This window comes from Cynocephalus volans, chromosome 5, assembly GCF_027409185.1.
Source record: "Cynocephalus volans isolate mCynVol1 chromosome 5, mCynVol1.pri, whole genome shotgun sequence".
Classification (NCBI taxonomy): domain Eukaryota; kingdom Metazoa; phylum Chordata; class Mammalia; order Dermoptera; family Cynocephalidae; genus Cynocephalus; species Cynocephalus volans.
The window spans coordinates 12,184,009-12,204,179 of NC_084464.1; the positions used below are offsets into that span (position 1 = coordinate 12,184,009).

The 20,171-nt window shown below is 37.9% G+C and overlaps 1 protein-coding gene across 1 annotated transcript in view; it reads left to right on the forward strand.

Annotated features, from left to right (window-relative positions):
* The window catches only part of LOC134378885 (uncharacterized), a 311,104-nt gene that overhangs the window by 65,748 nt on the left and 225,185 nt on the right, over positions 1 to 20,171 (forward strand). The window contains 6 exon segments of the mRNA XM_063098198.1: positions 9,387 to 9,485; positions 9,608 to 9,721; positions 14,712 to 14,788; positions 17,601 to 17,721; positions 19,640 to 19,703; positions 19,706 to 19,863. Coding sequence (XP_062954268.1) covers positions 9,387 to 9,485; positions 9,608 to 9,721; positions 14,712 to 14,788; positions 17,601 to 17,721; positions 19,640 to 19,703; positions 19,706 to 19,863 — 633 coding nt within the window.

Consider the following 20,171-nt stretch of genomic DNA (forward strand, 5'->3'; position numbering starts at 1 on the left):
CACTGTGTTCTTTCTTTCCTTCCTTCTTTCTCTCTTAGCTCCCACTTATGAATGAATACTTTTGGTATTTATCCCTCTGTGCTTTGCTTATTTCACTCAATATGAGTTTCTCCAGGCTCATCCATTTTGTTGCAAATGGAAGTATTTCATTCTTTTTTATGGTAGAGTAGTATTCCATGGTGTGTATATATACCACAGTTTCCTTATCCAATCAATGGACACTTAGGTTGGTTCCATGTCTTGGCTATTGTAAACAGAGCTGCGATGAACTTGGGAGTGCAGGCATCCCTTTGTCATGATGAGTTCCATTCCTCTGGGTATAAACCCAGAAGTGGGATTGCTGGATTGTATGTAAGATCTATCTGTAGTTGTTTGAGAAACCTCGATACTGTTTCCCATGTGGTTCTACTAATTTACAGTCCCACCAACAGTGTAGGAATGTTCCCTTCTCTCCACACTCTCACCAGCATTTGTTATTCACCATCTTTTTGATTATAGCCAGTCTAACTGGGGTGAGGTGGTATCTCAATATAGTTTTAATTTGCATTTCCCTGATGACTAGTGATGTTGAGCAGTTTTTCATGTACCTGTCAGCTATCTGTATGTCTTCCTTTGAAAAATGTCTATTCAGCTCCTTTGCCCATTTTTTAATAGGTTATTTGTTTTTTTCACTGTATAATTGTTTGAGTTCCCTGCATATTATTGATATTAATCCCTTGTCAGATGCATAATTAGCAAAAAATTTCTCCCAGTGTGTAGGCTGTCATTTCACTCTGTTGATTGTTTCCTTTGTTGTGCAGAAGCTTTCTGGTTTGGTATAGTCCCATTTCTTTATTTTTTCTTTTACTGCTTATGCTTTTGGGCTCAAGTTTATAAAGTCTGTGCCCAGACCTAGTTGCTGCAGTGTTTCACCTATATTTTCCCTTAGTAATTTTACAGTTTCAAGTCTTACACTTAAGTCTTGTTTTAGTCCGTTTTGTATTGCTATAACAGAACTACCTGACACTGGGTGATTTATAAAGAAGAGAGGTTTATTTGGCTTATGATTCTGGGACAGTTGCATCTGGCATTGGCCTCAGGCTGCTTCCACTCATGGCGGAAAGTGGCAGGCAGCTGGCGGGTACAAGCAGATCACATGGTGAGAGGAAGAGAGAGAGAGAGAGAAAGAGAGAGGAGGTGCTGGGGTCCTTTAAACAATTAGGTCTCATGGGAACTAATAGAGCAAGAACTCACTCACTACCCCTCCTCCCCCCAGGGAGAGCATTAATCCATTCATGAGGGATCCACCCCCATGACTCAATCACTTTCCAACACTGCCACACTGGAGATCAAATTTCCACATCAATTTTGGAGGGGACAATACATCCAAACTCCATCAAGTCTTTAATCCATTTCGAGTTGATTTTAATGTATGGTGAGAGGTGCATATCTAGCTTCATTCTTCTGCATATGGATATCCAGTTTTCCCATCACCACTTGTTGAAGAGGCAGTCTTTTCCCCAATGTAGATTTTTGTTGCCTTTGTCCAATATCAGATGGCTAGAAGCCTGAGGGCTGATTTCTGGGTTCTCAATTCTACTCCACTTGTCTGAATGTCTATTTTTATACTGGTACCATGCTGTTTTGGTTACAATAGCTTTGTAGTATAATTTGAATTCAGGTAGGGTTATGCCTCTGGCTTTATTTTTTTGCTCAGGATTTCTTCAGCTATTCAGGGTCTTTTGTTGTTCCATATGAAAGGTAAGATTATTTTTTCCATTTCTGTGAAGAATGTACTTTGACAGGGATTGCATTGAATCTGTAGATCACCTTGGGTAGTGTAGACATTTTCACAATGTTAATCCTTCCAATCCAAGAGCATGGAATATCTTTCCATCTTTTTATGTCTTCTTTAATTTCTTTCGGTAGTGGTTTGTAGTTATTGTAGAGGTCTTTCACCTCCTTGGTTAAATTGATCCCTAGGTATTTTATTTTTGTGTGTGACAAATGTAAATGGGCTTACTTTCTTTATTTCTCTTTCTGTTAGTTCATTATTTGAGTATATAAATGCAACAGATTTGGAGGCATTTATTTTGTATCCTACAATGGTACTGAAGTTATTAACCAGCTCTAGGAGTTTTCTAACATAGTACTGGAGGTACTAGCCAGAGCAATCAGGCAAGAGAAAGAAATAAAGGGAATCCAAATTGGAAAAGATGAAGTCAAACTTTCCCTATTTGCAGATGATGTGATACTATATATATAGAAAAACCTAAAGACTCTCTCATAAGCTACTTTAAAATACCTTAGTCCTGCTCCCTACTCTGTTTTCTTTGCTCGAATCCATTCCAGAATTAGTGTCTAAGGTATATCTCCTATCATTTCATTTCCTTGGTCAAAACCTTAAATAGCTTCTCATAGGTGTTCCTTACTCAGGCAATTATTTTCTGAAGGAAGCATCATGATATAGTGAGATGAACTTGGTAATGGATTCAAATCAACTCTAAATCTCGTGACATATGTGGCCTCAGAGAATTCAGTTAAGCTCTTGGGTTATTAGTTCTCTAATTGATAAAATGAGTATCAGTTATATCATATAATGCTGACACATCTTTAAGTATGATTAAAGAATCTATCTAATAAATGACATTAAAAAAATAAAAATATTAGCTATGAAATCATGTAATAATAATCCAGTATCCTTATTAGTCAGGAAATCCCTGTTTTATCTTTTAATTTCTACTCATTCAGGATTTGGTTCTGTATAGTGTTTTACCATTAATCAAATGTTTATTATTCAAACTGTGTTGCACTGCATTGATTGTAGTTGTCTTATGGACAAATAGTTTTTTGTATCCCCTTTATGATAGGGACTTAGGAATATATGTTAATGTTAAAGAAGAAATGTTTGCTAAGCACCTAAAATGTAAAGGTCATTTTGTATGAAAGGAAGGCATTGAATGGCCAGAATGTGTGTGTGTGTGTGTGTGTAATTTATATATATATATAACATACATATGTATAATCTCATCATTACTTAAAGTGATTCTTGTTTATTTGGTGTAGGATTCTAGCTGACTCTATAAAATAATTTATTAATTATCTCCATCTATGATTTTGAAGTACCTGTTTCCACTCCTCTGTTCATCTTGCTCCATGATTTAGTTCTATTATTTCACTTAAAAGCTCTCCGTACTTGAAGCTTCCCCCCAATTCTCCTAATTCTATGATAAAACTCTCAATCATTATGACACCTAATTCAGGCTACCTGCTCATCTGCAATGAATTTCGAGGTCCTTCTTGGATGAATTCTAGTGAAATATATTAAGACATATTAAGGAAGACTATATAAATAATCACAATGGAAAGGGGGATATAGATTTAGTGCCAAAAATCAGTAACCCATATATTTGACTCTCCCCACCTATGTCATAATTCTAGAGAAAAAAAAATCACAAATATTAAAAAAAACCCCAACCAACTTTTCTCATTTTTATTGAGTACCTTCATTTCAGAAAATATAAACTTTTTTTTCCTTAGTGGAAAAAATACCTTGAATGGCTTTTTGGCATCTGAAATGTCATTTTTTTCTCGTACTGCTGCTCCCTTCTCTTGGCTTCAGTACCCCCAAGGTAATCAGTATAAGCTGAAATTTACATAACCAACCTGGAGATCTTGTGAAGACAGAAGAAGAATATTTATGCAATGTAATGAACAATTCATATTTCAGAACTGTATTCAAGTTTTTTTAAAAAAATTATATCTCATGTAAAAGAAGTATTACAGGATTATAGAGGTTTTCTGAAAAGAACCTAAAGCATTGAATCTTTCATATCGTTTTTCTAGTTTAGGAAAAGAAATTACTAGCTATGACTCTATCTTATTTTACTGTTCAGTAAGGCTTCACACATTTAACAATTTTGCTAGGGTGATGAAGAGCTTTTAAAGTATCATTGTGACCACTATCACAATTATTTTACATCTGTTTAATATCCCATTACTTTTGCAAGAAGGTAACATGTCTAAAGAAGACTCAGTTGGAGAGCATGTGTAGGAGACTCTGGTGCTAATTCTTCATTCTTGAAACTCATATTTTAAAAATATGCTTTAAGTGCACTAATAGGTTCTCCAGCTACATTGTTTTCTCTTGTAGTCAACTCAATAAAGAGGTGTCATACAGCAGGATTGCCCAGAAACATATGAAAAAGAGAATCATGCCTAGACTAAGGGTACTGAGCTTCAGGGTAATAGTTATGAAATGTTGTTTGGGACTCCTTGACCCAACATTCTACTCTGACAATCTCAATTCAGTTTTATATTCTAAAAGGTTAAATCAGAAATAAAATATTTAAACTTCTCATGATTCCGGTTCCTCTGATTAGTTCTAGCAGTGCCCTGTGAAGGAACTAAGTTGCCATTCCCTTACCAAGAGTGGTTTTCTGACGGCAGCTGTTTGATAAGAAACTATTGGACATTTCAGCTGGGGACATGCCTCAGAGGGGGGATCTTATGAATGGTGATGTTAGATTTTGTAAGAGGCATGTAGAGTTGGTTAAAAAATTATGCATCAGCATGCATTAAAAAAATAAGAACATAGCTTGGAGGATCTTATGTTAAGTGAAATAAGCCAGGAACAGAAGGAAAAATACCATATATTCTCACTCATGTGTGGAGGCTAAGAAAGTTGATTGCATAGAAGTGGAGAGTAGAATAGTGGTTACCAGCAGCTTGGAAGGGGAGGGAGAACAGAGGATAAAGAGAGGCTAGTTAAGGGATACAAAAGTATGGCTAGACAGGAGGAATAAGTTCTAGTGTTCTACAGCACTGTAGAGCGGCTGTAATTAACAACAATTTGTTGAATACCTTCAAGATAGGTCAAAGAGTAGGTTTCAAATGTTCCCAGCACAGGGAAATTATAATTGTTTGAGGTGATAAATATGTTAATTAACATGAGTTGATCATTACACATTGTATATGTGTATCAAAATATCACTGGTACCCCTATAAAAATGTACGATTATTATGTCAATTAAAAACTTAAAAAGAAAACATAGCCAAAATAACATCAACATAGTTAATAAAATTGATAGTAATTTTAGGTAATATCCCAGTCTATACTTAAATTTTACCAGTTGTTCCCAAAGTGTCCCTTGTTACACGCTTGTCCAAACCAGGGCCCAGTGAAGAACAGACATTGCCTCTTGTCTTCTGTGAGTCAGGATGCACCATAGACATTCCATAGACAAATTTGTCCCATTGCTTTCTTCTGGAAGGAATTATTCATTTTTGAACATTTTATTTTATTTTCCCTAAAGTAGAATTTCTACTAAAAAGACAGGATATGGGTAGAAACAGTTTTAATGGCATTAGGTCATTGGTAGCCACTTTTCTCTAGTTGAATGGCTCAAAGCATGAATCTATATCCAGTGTCAGAAACATATACTTTTCCTCCTGCTTTAAAGCATGTCTCAGTAAAAGTTATTTAGTTATTTAATATTAGCTTTAAATTAAATAAATTCAGGGAATTTGTCAGTAATAAAAGTTTTCATGAATATATAAAGTGGAGTATTTATTATTCCTTAAGTCTTATATTTTTCCTTCTGCGTACCATCCCAAATATTTGCTTCATATTTGATTACATTTCTCAGAATCACATCACATACCTTTCAACCATGCCTATTTTTCCACATTCCCCTGAATGCTAATAGAAAACCCATTCTTCTAGGGGCTGGGTATATGACTACCATTTGAGCAGAAGGTGGTATAAGAGGAAAAGACAAATCAGAGATAACCTTGTTTGCTTCATGATGGGAACTTAAAAATGAACTTCTCTTTGATATTTGGGGACCACAGATTTTTACATTTTTTTCTTTTTGGAGACTTTGATGCTTCCTTTTCTTTTTTTTTCTAAAGTAACAGATTAGAAAAAAATAGAAGATGAAATAGCACCATAGACAATATGCAGCAGGTATTCCACATTGCAGTGTGTCAGGCCTCTCAGAGGTGATCTGGATGTGGAGAAAGAATTCTCTGGGTTTCTTTACTGAGGACAGAGTGTCTTCATTCCTCACTCTGGTGCAGGAGGAACAAAATGTGGAGTTTTAAGGACCTGAAGTATCTGGATTCTATGAATGTGAGTATGCATGCTTCCCCTCCTCTGGGAAAAAATATTTAAGTTTTTCCAAGGCATTATTGCATATTATTCTTTAGCTTGATATCTATTAGGTTAATTTTTCAGTCTAAGTCATTTTATGAGTATTGTTAACCATGTAACACAGATGCTATATTTAAAGTGAATTGTTTTAGTGGGATTGAGCTCTTCAAAAGATAGAACCATCTGCCAGTATTTTAGTAGTCATACCTATGATTGTCTATTATTTTAAACTTTAAAAAAAATTTTTATCAATGTACAATGTAGTTGATTTTCGTGGCCCTTTACCGAACCCTCACTTCCCCCCTCTCGCCTTCCCTCCCTCCTCTCCCCTCTCTCCTTCCCTTCCCCCTCCCCCCATCAACATCATATCTGTTCGCTTGTCTTAACAGTTCAAAGAATTGTGATTGTTGTGTCTTTTTTCCCCCCGTTTGTGTATTTATTTATTTTTAGCTCCCACAAATAAGTGAGAACATGTGGTATTTTTCTTTCTGTGCCTGACTTATTTCACTTAATATAATTTATTCTAAGTCCATCCATGTTGCTGTGTATGGTAGATTTCAGTGATATCTTTATATTTTCAGTCACATAGTAGAATTATTAATTATATCACATATGCATATTCTTGATATATATAGTATTCTCAAGTGTAAAAGTTATTTATAGCTGTGTACTTAAATAAGTGTACATTTTTTTGAAAACTGAGTAGAATTATTAATTATATCATATATGCATATTCTTGATATATATATATAGGATTCTCAAGTGTTAAAGTTGTTTATAACTGTGTACTTAAATAAGTGTGCATTTTTTTGAAAACTGAGAGAAAATAAAAATGGTTAAATGACCAGAGAGAGCATTTCTACATAGAAATGGGGAATATCCTATATTTTCACACAAAATTTTACTGAAATATATTGCTTGTATTGCTTGGTAGCATGCCTCATGGAAATTTTTAGTTTTTAGAAGAAAACTGAAGAATTAGCATTGAATTCAAGGTCAATTTTAATATTACTGGTTTGATACTCACTGAGGCCTTATAATTTTATATAGAATTCCAATGTATCCAAGGATAGTTTTCTGAATAGACTTAGGGTATTGTTATTTCTAAATATATAGTTGCAGTATGGCAGTGTTTTTCTATACTTGTATGTTTGCCTATGAAGTACTGTTCTTGAATAAGTAGAGTTGGTTCAAATTATCTAAAATATAACCATAGAATATAAAATTCAGAATTCATTAGGGTAGGAGTCAGAAGCATGTGCTCTGGAAGCCAGCTCTCTGGGCTTGATCTTGTCTAGCCGTTGCTCAGTTTCCCCACTTGTAAAATGGGGACAATAACAGTATCTCTCTGAAACAGTTCATGTGAAGATTCCATGGATTGGCACATGTAAAGTAGCTAAATTAGTGCCTAGTGCATTATAGTTTTCAAGAAATTTAGTTAGGACTTCATTTTTTCCTTCTCCCCTACACTAGCCATTACCACAGTCAAGAAGATTATGGGTTTGAATACACATTGACATCCAAGTAAAGTGTTCAACAGTAGAGGAAGTGAAAAGCAGACGTCCACCCAGTTTTGCAGAATCAAATGGACTCTTTGATGACTTCTGTTATTTGTCAAAAGGAAGAGTTAAAAAACCAAAGTTTATAGACATTTATGGAAAATGTAACAATATTGGGAGGAATTAATCTGTCTTTTTTTGAACAAAGAAGCCTCTAAAGCAATCTTGCCCGCCCCCCCCAACATTTCTTTCTATTGCTATTAGAAAATGTGATCCAGGCTAGGGAAATCTAAAGAGATAATTTTAGAAAATCAATACTTAAATTCTCTAGTGATAGCGAGTTAGGAATGTTTTGGATGTTGCATAAATAAATAAAACATTACTATTTTTAATTTTTGGTTTATCAACAATATTCACTGATAATGTCTGCCTAATTTTTCCCTGTGTATTCCCCAGTTATAGCAACCTATCAATTATTCAGACTAATAGGATATGGTGGCAAAGTCTGAGTTGGAAAATATTCCAAAATAAATTTTTATACAAAAGAAGAATTAGTTTTATATAAAAGAACTATGACTAAAGCGGCTTGAAATAATGGTTATGTAATAAAGTTTATGGTAAAAGTTTTTTTAATAAAGAGATAAATTTTGATCAGTTCATAAACTATTAATAAATAATGATGCTTCTGAAATATTTGAGAGGATTTACAAATAGTCGGCCCTATGAGGGAGTTCACTGTCTTTGTAAACTATGCATGCTCTGTTTGATCCTTTTTGTCTTTTTTTTTTGTGTGTGTGTGTGTGACCGGTAAGGGGATCGCAACCCTTGGGGTGGTGTCGTCCGCACCGTGCTCAGCCAGTGAGTGCACCGGCCATCCCTATATAGGATCCGAACCCCCAGCGGGAGCGCTGCTGCACTCCCAAGTGCTGCACTCTCCCGAGTGCGCCATGGGGTCGGCCCTGATCCTTTTTGGAAAATAGCTGGTACAGAGAGAAATTTCATAGTATTTAATATAGTTTTACTGTCTAGCCCTTTCTATTCATTTCCAAAGGACCATAGGCATCCATGGATATAAGTAATTGTTTCACAACAGGGTTGTAATTTCTGTTTTGGGGTAATAATAGAAAATACATGGGGTCAAGTGAGTGAAAAACACTGTTACTCTGTGAATGTACCCTCTAGGAAGGGTACGCAAATGACTACACAAAGTACTAATCATGGCAGGTAAGAGCTGGGCCACTGAGTCAACTCTGGTCTCCACCATGTGCTGGAAACTTGAGCAAATGCCTTAAGGTCTCAGAGCCTCAGTTGACCCATCTGGGAAATGGGTATGATGCTACAGCACACACATGATAGGGCTGTGGTGAGGATTAAATGATGTCATGTGTACAAAAGTTCTTAGAGCTGTCTCGCAGCGTGACTCTGTTCATTCCCATCACCTAATTGCATCTTCTTGCTGGTGATGGCTGGAGGCTCTGGTCTCCTCTCTTCCCTTCAGAGCCATATATCTCAACCCTACTCAACACTGCCATTTGAGTATCTCAAGAAATTTAATTGAAATGTCTTTAAATTTAAATTTCCCCTCAAATTTAACATGTCTCCAACTCGGAAGTTTAAATTTTACTCCTCAAAACACCGTTCGTTTCTAACCCCATGTTTCCTGTCAGTAAATGACAACACAGTTCACCAGTGGACTGAAGATGGAAACTTGACATTCGCTGCTGGTTTCGTCTTCCCTTACCCCCTTTGTGCAGTCCCCGGCCAAACCTCACAGCTTGGTGCAGCGCTCACCCTCCAGCTTGGCCTCCACACACCGCTTGCCCCTTGGAAAGCTTGCAAGCCTCAAGCGGCAGGTGTTTCCTGAATAAGGTTATCACTCTGCAGGGAGCAGAAATTTCTGGATAGATTTCATTTGCAGAGGAACTAACTTAGAGGATAAGCACTATGCTCATTATGTTACCTTTTTCCCTCCCAGAACAACCCTCTGCCCTTGTCCACTGGTTTCTCTGCTACTGGAGACTGCCCCGTGAAGACGCATCAGGAGAGCTCCCGGGCCCTCTGGCTTCTGGATGCTTTTTACCAAAGGGGAGTATTGGCCAGGGGTAGGAGGGAGGGAAGAGAGAGGTCATGTGAGTACTTCTTCCCTTTCTCTGAGGTTAAGTCGACATGGAGCTAGTCTGTCCCTTCACCCTTGGTCACTGTTCTATGCAAGATGGTGACTCTACATGAGCCTCTCCTGCCAGGGTCCCGTGACCACTCTGTTTTCTCAGCCCTTCAAGCCTAGGGGTGGCAACAGTCTGCCTTATAGTCCCTTTACATTCACAGCTCTGCAGTATGATCGTTCTCACGTATCCAGGGGGGATACGTTCCAAGACCCCCAGTGGATGTTGAAACCGCCTATAGAACCAAACCCTACATAGACTATATTTTTTCATATACATAACACCTACGATAAAGTTTAATTTATAAATTAGACACAGTGAGAGAGTAACAATAACTAATAATAAAATAGAATAATTAGAATAATACACTGTCATGAAAGTTAAGTGAATGTGGTCTCTCTCTCTCTCCCTCTCTCTCTAAATATCTGATTATACTGTCCTCACCTATTTTCAGACCTCGATTGACCAAAGGTAACAGAAACTGTGGAAAGCAAAACCACAGACAAGGAGGGACTACTGTAATAGCTTGTAAGTACATCTTCCTCCTCAAGTCATCTAATTTTGAGAGTTTGTCTGTTTCTGTTGAGACCCTCACTGACACAGGCACCAGAAGTCAGTTTTCGCTGTGTTAACCACAGCATAGCAGCCATTGTGCTCTAATTCTGTGACATCACACCCCACCGTGGGGTCCTATGCAGCATGGTCTCTTCTCAGAGTTTTAAGTGGAAGTCTTGCACAGCACCTCTGCTCTTGTATTTCTCCTCAAACTATTTGACATTCCTACAACTATGGGATTTCCACCCTGGAGAAGATGGGTCAGGGTGAGGGGAAGCTGTGACATGTGCACTTGACTGATTGCTTCCCTTATACCTCCTTATCCAGCTCACAATTCACCAGGGACAAAAGGAGAAGCTTTCCTACTTCCTCTCGCTGTCTGGTTGTGACTTCTCTCTCATGTCCCCCATATTGATGAGGCATGTCCCCTCTCTGATTACCTCATGATGTAATAGTTGAATTTTAATGAGAAACATCATTTATAGAAGGGAGAAAGAAACACCTATTGAATCCTTTCAAAATTTTATTGCCCATTATATATAAATCAATATCACTGCTTTGCTTAAAGTGCTTTACTGACTTCCCCACTGCACATACCATGTAGATTCATTAGCATCATCTATGGGTCCTGCTTGTATTTCCAACTCATTTCCCAATATTTTCCTCTGTTGGCTGTATTGAAGCCACACTGATTTTCTTTCAGTTTTTAAAATTATTTCCTACCTCAGGGCCTTTGCACATGCTGTGCTTGCTGCCTAGAACCCTCAATTTCTCCCACTCTTTGCATGGCTAAACCTTCTTTTCCTTCAGGTCTCATTTTATTTATTTTTTATTATTTTTATTTATTATTATTATTATTATTTTGACTGGTGAGGGGATCACAACCCTTGGCACGGTGTTGTCTGCACCACGCTCAACCAGGAAGCTCACCAGCCATCCCTATATAGGATCCGAACATGTGGCCTCAGTGCTACCAGTGCCACACTCTCCTGAATGAGCCACGGGGCCGGCCCCTTCAGGTCTCATTTTAAATGTTATTGTCTTCTCTCTCTATCCTCCTCCACAATTTTGCCCCTAAAATCATTATTTTTTAAGTTATCCTTGGATTGTTTCCTCCATTGTGCTGAGCACACTTGCCATTGTTTTATTCATTTCTCAAGTTTACTTGTTTCATTTATCATGTCCACCAGAAAGAAAGCTTCATAATGTCAGTTATGGTAGGATTTTGTATACCATTGTATTTCCAGCTTCTAGCACAGTGTCGGTCATAAAGCAAACCCACAATAGATATTTGTAGAATGAAAAACTCAATGAAGTACATGCCTAGTATGATACAAATGCTCAATAAATATAGACTAGCACTGCTCTTGTAAAATCTCAGTCTATTTACTATGTGATAAACTTGACAATATCTACTGCATTAAATCAGACTGTTTTACTTTATCTCATGTACCTATTTTAGAACCTTTCTTAGCAGACTTGTTTTAAGAAATTTATTTACCCAAGCCAAGCACAATATGTAACATGGCATATAGGCTGATATACGACCCTGGCAAGTGTCCTCCTCTATACCAGCATTTCGTAGTCTTTTGAATTTCCCATACCTTTTCATGGATATGTGTGGGGCTTTCTATTTGAACTATTTCTCTGTCCCTTTGGAGGAAGTAAGCTGCTATCTTGCGAGTGGCCTATAGTGAGGAACCAAAGCCTCTGACCAGCAGTCAGCAATAAACTGAGGCCTGCCAATGCCCACATGACTGAGCTGGGAAACAGCTTCTCCAGCCTCCTTTGACCCTTGAGGTGACTGCATGCCCAGCTGACAGCTTCAGTGCAGCTTCGTGAGAGACCCTGAGACAGCAAAACCCAGCTAAGAGGCTTCTGGATTTCTAACCCTCAGATATTGTGTGAAATAGTACATGTTCATTGTTTTAAGTTGCTAGGTTTGGGGGTAATGTGTTATAAAGCGATAGATAACTAATACAGATTTTGGTACCTGGAAGTGGAGTATTGCTGCAACAAAACCTAAAACATGAGAGTGACATTGAAACTGCACAGTGAACTTCGAAGAGAGTGTTAGTGAAGGCTCAAGGTACTTACCTTGAAGAAGATGTTTCTAGAAATATCATGGTCTTTGAGAAGTGGGGTGAGGGCTTGCTGGAGAGTGAAGAAAATCTTGTTGGAAAATGGAGGAAGGAAAATCTTTATTACGAACCGTCCGAGAGTTTAGCAACACTGTTGCCTGCAGTTGTGTGGAAGGCTGAAAATGTACTGAATACACTGGATAACCTAGTGAAGAAGATTCCCAACCTGAGGATTGCAAGTGCTGCCTGGTTTCTTTTTGCTGCTTATTGTAAAATATGAGAAGAGAGAGACAAACTAAAGCAAGGACTGTTAAACAAAACAAGTCATGACTTGATGGTTTTGAAAATTCTCAGTCTCCCAAGATGTCAGACAATGCTAAAATAAAGGAATGGCTTCTGAGAAGAGACCAGATGCCAGGGAAATATGGTTCAAAGACGAAGCCAAGAGAGTCACAGTCAAATCTTTTGTTACAATCTCAGAAATAGCAAAGGTGGTGCCTCTGAATACTATGCACTCAGACAAAAGTCACCCTGCAGAGATTAAGTGTGTGCTTCACATCTTCTCCTAATCAAACGATAACATTTCTGGGGAGATTAAGGTCATTGCCCCTATCCTGTAAGTGAAAGCCCAAGATAGAGGTCTTATTTTGAAGGGTTTCACAGGTTTGACTTTTACCTAATGAGTGTACTCCAGTAAGAGTTTCAGAAGACCCACAAAGTCTTAAAAGAAATTATATAAGCAGAAAAATCATCTGCTTGGACGGAAAGGGACAGAGCAATGACAAAATGAAAGTGGTCTTTGGATCCCCCAATTCTTCTGGCAGGAAGCAGGCCGAGAAAACTACTAAACTGAAAAGATGTTTGCTTTCATAAAAAAAAAGGAAGGAAAATTCAGAAAGTGGAACCAAGAGCTCAGAGGGCAGGGCCGAGAGCCATGGAGAATTATTCACAGACCTTGATACTTCATCAAAGAACATCTAACATTGTTTGTCTGGATTTCATAACCGCGATGGACCTGTGATCCTGGCCTCCCATTATTCATGCCTTTGTGTGGTTCTCTCTTACACTGTATCAGCTTATTGTATCAGGCCTGGTCTGTGTGACCAAAAGCACACAGCAGAAATGACAGGGCATCATTTCCAGATCAGGCTATTAAGACTGTGGCTTCCAGCTCTCTCTCTCACTCTTTCTCTCTCTCTCTCTCTCTCACCATTCACCTTCACTGAACATATTAGTATTGGCCTATGTGGGGTACTTTCTGAGGATCTTCAGGAGCATCATTAATAGTATTATTAATAGGGTTTCTGTACGTTATAGCTTGCATAGGAGAGCACTAGGTTATGTCTGTTGTCTTAGCATAATTAAGTTTCCCCTTTTACTCCCAAATGCCCTGGATTGGAGGATAAATTATATGACTATAATTACTATTAATGTCTCTAGCATCCTTCCTACACATCCAGCCATATGTCCACTTATACGTTTTAAAACCATACCATTACGTGGGAGTGTGCATGTGTGTGTGCATGTGTGTGGGTGTGGGGGTGTGTGTGCGTATGTGTGTGCATGTGTCTGGGTGTGTGTGTGTGTGCATGTGTGCGTGTGTGTATGTGTGTGGGTGTGTGTGCATGTGTGTGTGTACGTGTGTGTGTGCATGTGTGTGTGGGTGTGTGTGTGCATGTGTGTGTGTATGTGTGTGGTTGTGTGTGTACATGTGTGTGTGTACGTGTGTGTGTATGTGTGTGTATGTGCATGTATGTGGGTGTGTGTACGTGTGTGTGTACATATGTGTGTGTGCATGTGTGTGGGTGTATGTGTGCATCTGTGTGTTTGTGTGTGTGTATGTGTGTTGGTTTGTGCATGTGTGTGTATGTGTGTGGGTGTGTGTGCATGTGTGTGTGTGTGGTTGTGTGTGTATGTGTGTGTGTGTGCATGTGTGTGGGTGTGTGTGTGCATGTGTGTGTATGAGAGGGAGAAGAAAATGGAGAGGAATAGAGAGAAAGAGACAAAGAGAGCTGTGCTGGCATCCACTAAGCATCTCTACTCAACTCATCGTGTCATTTACTCTTCTCTTTACCTTCCTGGCCGAAAAGTAACTAAGTGGGAAAAGTAAGGCACCATAATAAGGTGCCTGGTAAAGGTTTCATACCCCGTTCTTATTTGTCTCTGGGAATTTTCACCTTTGAGGGTCAGCATATCCTGTTCTCAGAAAAGCAAACTTCCATATAGATCTTTAAAGTGTGCTTTGAATCAACTGTATTTCATCTCTATTTTTTTCATGCAGGATTTGAAATATGAAGCAGAAGAAGTCAACCAAGACATGCCCATGTCACATTTAAAGATGGACAAAATGTTTGAAAAGTATGTTGTTTAACGTTAGAGTTCATGCATTTTATTGTGTGTGTGTGTGTTTTGCAGTTAAGTATGGAATATCATAGGTGAAAGGCACCCTCTACTTTGACTCACCTTAAGGGTCAGTTTTTTGGCACTATACCCTATTTCATCCTGGGACATACAAGTATCTGTGTTTCTTCATTCATACAGTGTTCGGGGATGGGGCATTGTAGTAATGGTAGTATAGCTGGGAGCCATGTCTTATTTATCTCTAAGAAAATATCAAAGGCCTTGGATCACTGTAGGAACCTCCAAGGTTTGGATACATAGTTCCAGTACAGGAGGTGCAGTAGTAGCAGGTGCAGGTTCAGGGGCAGTTCTTAAGTTGGATGGTCTCACTCTGAGTCTTTGGCTCTGCCCTCACACCTATGTAAACCTGGACAAGATAGTCAACATTCCTCAGCATCAGTTTAGCATTAGGTTCTCATCACTTAAGCAGGAATAATAATACCTTGTTTTAATATTTTAAGGTTAAATGAGATAAGAGATACACTGTATTTGGAAGAGTGTCTCATGCATCATAAGCACACAATAAATACTAGATAATACTGTACATTAATGGTCCTCAGTGGGGATCAATTTTGCTTCCAGGGGACATTTGGCTGGGACACTTCTGGAGACATCTCAACTGGGACTGGGGGAGTGCTAGTGCATCTAGTGGGCAAAGGCCAGGGATCCTGCTAAATATCCTACGATGCACAGGGCAGCCCCCACAACAAAAAATTATCTGATTCAAAATGTCAATAGTGCTGAGGATGGGAAATCTGCTGTACATTAGTGCTGTGTATTTGTTGCCATTTCCTTACCTTCTGATCCTACTAGCAGTGCAAGGAAGATACCAAGCAAAGTGGGACCTGTCTCCATGTAAGGGCTATTTAATGTCTGAGGAAGCAGGCCATGTGGACAGGATTATATATCACTAAAGTGTTATTTCAGTGCTCAAGGTAGAGATCAGTGAGATACTTCCTATGCCCAACACTTCTAATGACAGGACTTTATACTAACAAAATGACCAGGAGGTAGACAAGACTCTATATGCCAGAAGGTTAATTACAGGCTAACTTTCAATAATGAAAATAGGGACTAACCTACATATCCAACAATAAATTATGGTAGATCCTTAGAATTAAATACTAGGTAATACCTAAAAAATATGCTGTAGTTAAAAAAAAAAAAACTTATACAAAATGCCCATAATATATAAAGTGGAAAATACAACTTACAAAATAATATTTATAGCATCATCTCATTTTGTAAAGAAAGAAAAAAGTGTGTCTGTCTATCCAACTATAAAGAATAGAAGTCAATATTTTACGAGTGGTTATCTCTGGGCTGTGGTCTACTGGGTGACTTTTGGGGAAGGTACTTTTTTTATAATTAAAAAATTTTATAATGCACAAATATATAAACTTACATAATCATAAAATTAATAAGTGGTCTTATAAGAGAGAAAACAGGAATAACATGCCTTAGGACTTAATGCGAAAGTAAACCAATGTCTGGTTTTGGCTCCTGATCTAGAATGCAATTGCTCCAAAGGTACATAAATCACTACACTTGTCTCTAGGTACCTGATGTCATGTTAAATGCATAACCTTTTGATATGCATTTCATTCCTTTTTACCTTTAAGGAAGATATTTAGAAGATATTTTTAGAAGGTGTTCTTTAATTATGAAGAACTGGGATTGCAACCAGGGCCCATGTTTTGTTTTGCTTTTTTCTTTCTTTAGGATTATAATCATGAATTTAATGTCTACTTATTCAGATTAAGTTTTCAGGATATTTTTGAGTGCCCTATAATTCTTGCCAAGGGAACAAAGGTAGAAACTGAGGAAATCATCTCACTGTGGTTAACATAAAATGTTTGATATTTACTAAAGAAATCTGTTTACCTTCATAACTGTATAATAGGGTCATTAAAGACAATAGATATAGTAGTTTAAAAGTAATAAAATTTACAACAAAGTGTATTTAATTTGAAATTGAATTGCCAGCAAATGGGTGTCCTAATGAACCCTTGTGTCAATATAAGCTCTAACCAAATTAAGAGACATCATTTGTATCACAGGAAACTAAATCAGCAGTGAGACCCCAAAAAGCACTTCCTCTGGTGGGGATACAGTCATTGTCACAGATGACCTGGCTGATGGAATTAAGTCAGGACAAGTGAGATTCAAGATTCTTCTTAACTTAAATGAATATGGAAAAGCAGGCGAATGCTGTCAAGATTTGAGAAGTTGGAAAAAAAAAAAGAGTCAACAATATAAAGGAACCTCCAATGAAGTCAGCAAGTTAAAAGGAAGAAAAGAGTCTGGGGAGCATTTTGAGGGTAGAAATAGATCTTGATCTCTGGTCTTGTAAAAAATAGGAACGTTTATGTCCTATCAGCTATCCATCTATTTAAATGATTTTTTTCTCAAAGTTTCTCTACCAATTTATAAGATTGAAGCGGGGGAGGTGATAGAAAATGAAGTGGGAAAAAGTCTTATCACATGTTTGATCTGGTCATTTCTGAAACAAGTGACATTTTAATTGTTGGGAGATCAGTGGCTAATATAGTGAGTTGTATTTTATGGGGCCACACTTCAAAAGCCACTCACCTCTGTGAATTTAATCAGCCAGAGCATGTGTAATATGGTGTCCATCTAACTCCTAGTTAATCTGACAAAATGTTAAAGGAAAACATCAAATTGTGTTGTGGTTCCAAAGGCAAACCTTTTCATTATACCTCGTTGTCAATTTCTCTTTTATCTTCCCTCATTCTCATGAGTGCTGTAGAGCTCCAAGCCATCCCTTCATTGCAGACCTAAATGTCTGTAAAAAGGACAACAGAGCTAAGCCTGGTAACCCCACAGAAGTAACTAAGGACTTAAAGGGAGCAGCTGGGTCTTGCTGCAAGGTAAGGCTCTTGCATCTGGCTTTTCCTCTGATGTAAAATGTTAAATGATGACATCAATTGTATTGACCCACTCGCCTGGTGGGCTTTTTCTCCTGTAGGACTCTTGAGAGAAACAGTTTTAGCGGGTCTTAATAAATAATTTTGTCTAGAATCCTATGCCAAAATAGGATGGTTAAAAACTCTCAATGCAAAGCTGCTGGAATTTCTCAAAACAGAGCATCAGTAGGACCAGTCTCAGCCCCCAGCAGACAATGAGGCAGCCTGCACCGTGCAAATGAGACCAGGCTTGAGATGTGATGAATCTGCTATCTTCTTTTCCTACTTGTCTGACACTCGCTTTGAGGAAGGTTGTAAATGCAAGAGAGATTGTGGTATAATTCCTCAGACTGGCATTTCTGCCCCTAGTCACCATTCGATTATCTTCCAAATTGCTGTGTTTCAGAGATAAAGATTTTTTATGGCTTGCTGACTTGAAACAACCACAAGAGCCAGCGAAGAGATGGCTAAGCGACCATGCATAGTAATTCCATTGGTAAATGACAAAATCTTTGTGTGTATGACATTTCCAAAATTACTACAGAAGATGAATCTAAAATGCAAAATGTCACATTTGGCATGCAAAACTATCACAATATATTTCAGTATAAAATTCATAGAGGCGTTTAATTTAGAATGTGTTTAATAACTCAGTCTGCCTGCATCAGTAATCCTGCCTTGAGGTTTTAAAAGATTGTCTTATTTATTCACATGGTGTTAATTTAAAAAATATTTTAGAAACCAAAATATTAAGGTTAAGTCTTTATTGTTAATTAAGATTTTCTAATTAAACCAAAAATAATTGTTATTCCAATTAGTTTTAAGTATGATTTGTATGAAAAACAGAAGATGTTGAACAACTTCCACTGTTTATTTAACTGTGATTTAATTCCAGAAGCATACTATCTATATGGAAATATATATTATCTCCCCAAAAATAAAGTCGAGGCAGGATTAAAAAGTACTTACTGTTGGCTGCAGATTAACTGCTGGTGCTAATAACTCCGGTGGCCAAGAGAGTAACTTGCTTCCAAAGATGATATTATATTTGCTTAAAGCCGACTGAAACAGAAGATTCTTCGAGGTCAAATTGTTCTAAAAGCTGTTAGGGACTTGTGAGCATAGAAAACATGATTTAATGACATTTGAGTTATTAATAATCCCAGTTTAATTTTTGTTTAATCTGAAACAATAGTTCATTAAAATCTTACCAATTTGTATAAAGTTTTTAACACTTATTAAAAATGAAAATGCTGTAGGTGAACCATGAAATTCAAACATCCTATAAAATATTATTGAGTCATGTTACACACAATAATGCTAAATTTTAGGGCAAAGAGCATACAACTCCTCCCTTTATTTTTTGACTCTCATTTGAAGTTTATGGGGCAAGTCGGTGTCATGTAGACACTATAGAAGTGTTCGATGAGGGGAGGGGTCATTCTGACCTATTTTGCTCTTCAGGTCAGGTGGCATTATGATCTGTTGTAGGACAGAGCTGTCACTTTTCAAACTTTGAGTTTGAAGCTTACTGTCCATATTCACTCATCCCAGATATCTTAAAAGGTGTGCTGTGTGGTTTTTAGAAGTGTTGGTTTCCTGTTAATTCATCTTATTATAACAGAGGAATGGCTTCTGATGTCACAGATCATTAACATACCACGCTTAAAAATTGGCTAAACTTTCCCTGCCATCATCAGCAGTCTTGCCTTCTGACCCTCTCATTACATGTCATGTTCTCTTTGCTAACACCTGACAATTACAGGTTGAGTAAAAATGATTGTCTACTTCTTTGCCCCCCTCCTCCACAGAAGCCCATTGTTGCTAATTGTGTGGTTTTACCCAGTTCCTGCGTAATTCAAGAACTCCACCTTTTAAGTAGGTTGAGCAGTCTTGGTCACTTCAGCCTCTTCAAATACAGATCAAATGCATAAGGGGCCTTGAGGACAAGGCTCTTACCCCCTCAAAGTGTCCCTGCTTGGTCAACTGGGGGGCTGTGCCCTGCAGTGGTGGCAAACGGAGCAGTCGAAGACCAGAACACACCCTGTTAAGCCTGGTGGGAACTTTTATGATGTGGGCCTGTATGTCCATGAGAGCCCCTAGGTGGTAAGCTGACCTTGGGCACACGCCTGCCATCTTCTTCTTACCTGGCTTCCCTGCTCTGCCTATGTACCTCCACCTTTCCTTTCTATTTATGTAGCTTTAGATAATAAACTTTGTGTCCTAAACATAAAAGATTTCCTTCATTCATGCTTTCTTTCATTCATTCACTGAGCAAATGCCCAATAAGCACCTATTATGTGCTGAGCACTGCTATGGACCATACCTGGACACCCTAAATCCTGTATAAAATAGAAATGCCCTCTTTATGTATCAGGAACATATTTTATGGATTCTTGATAAAGTTCCTCCTC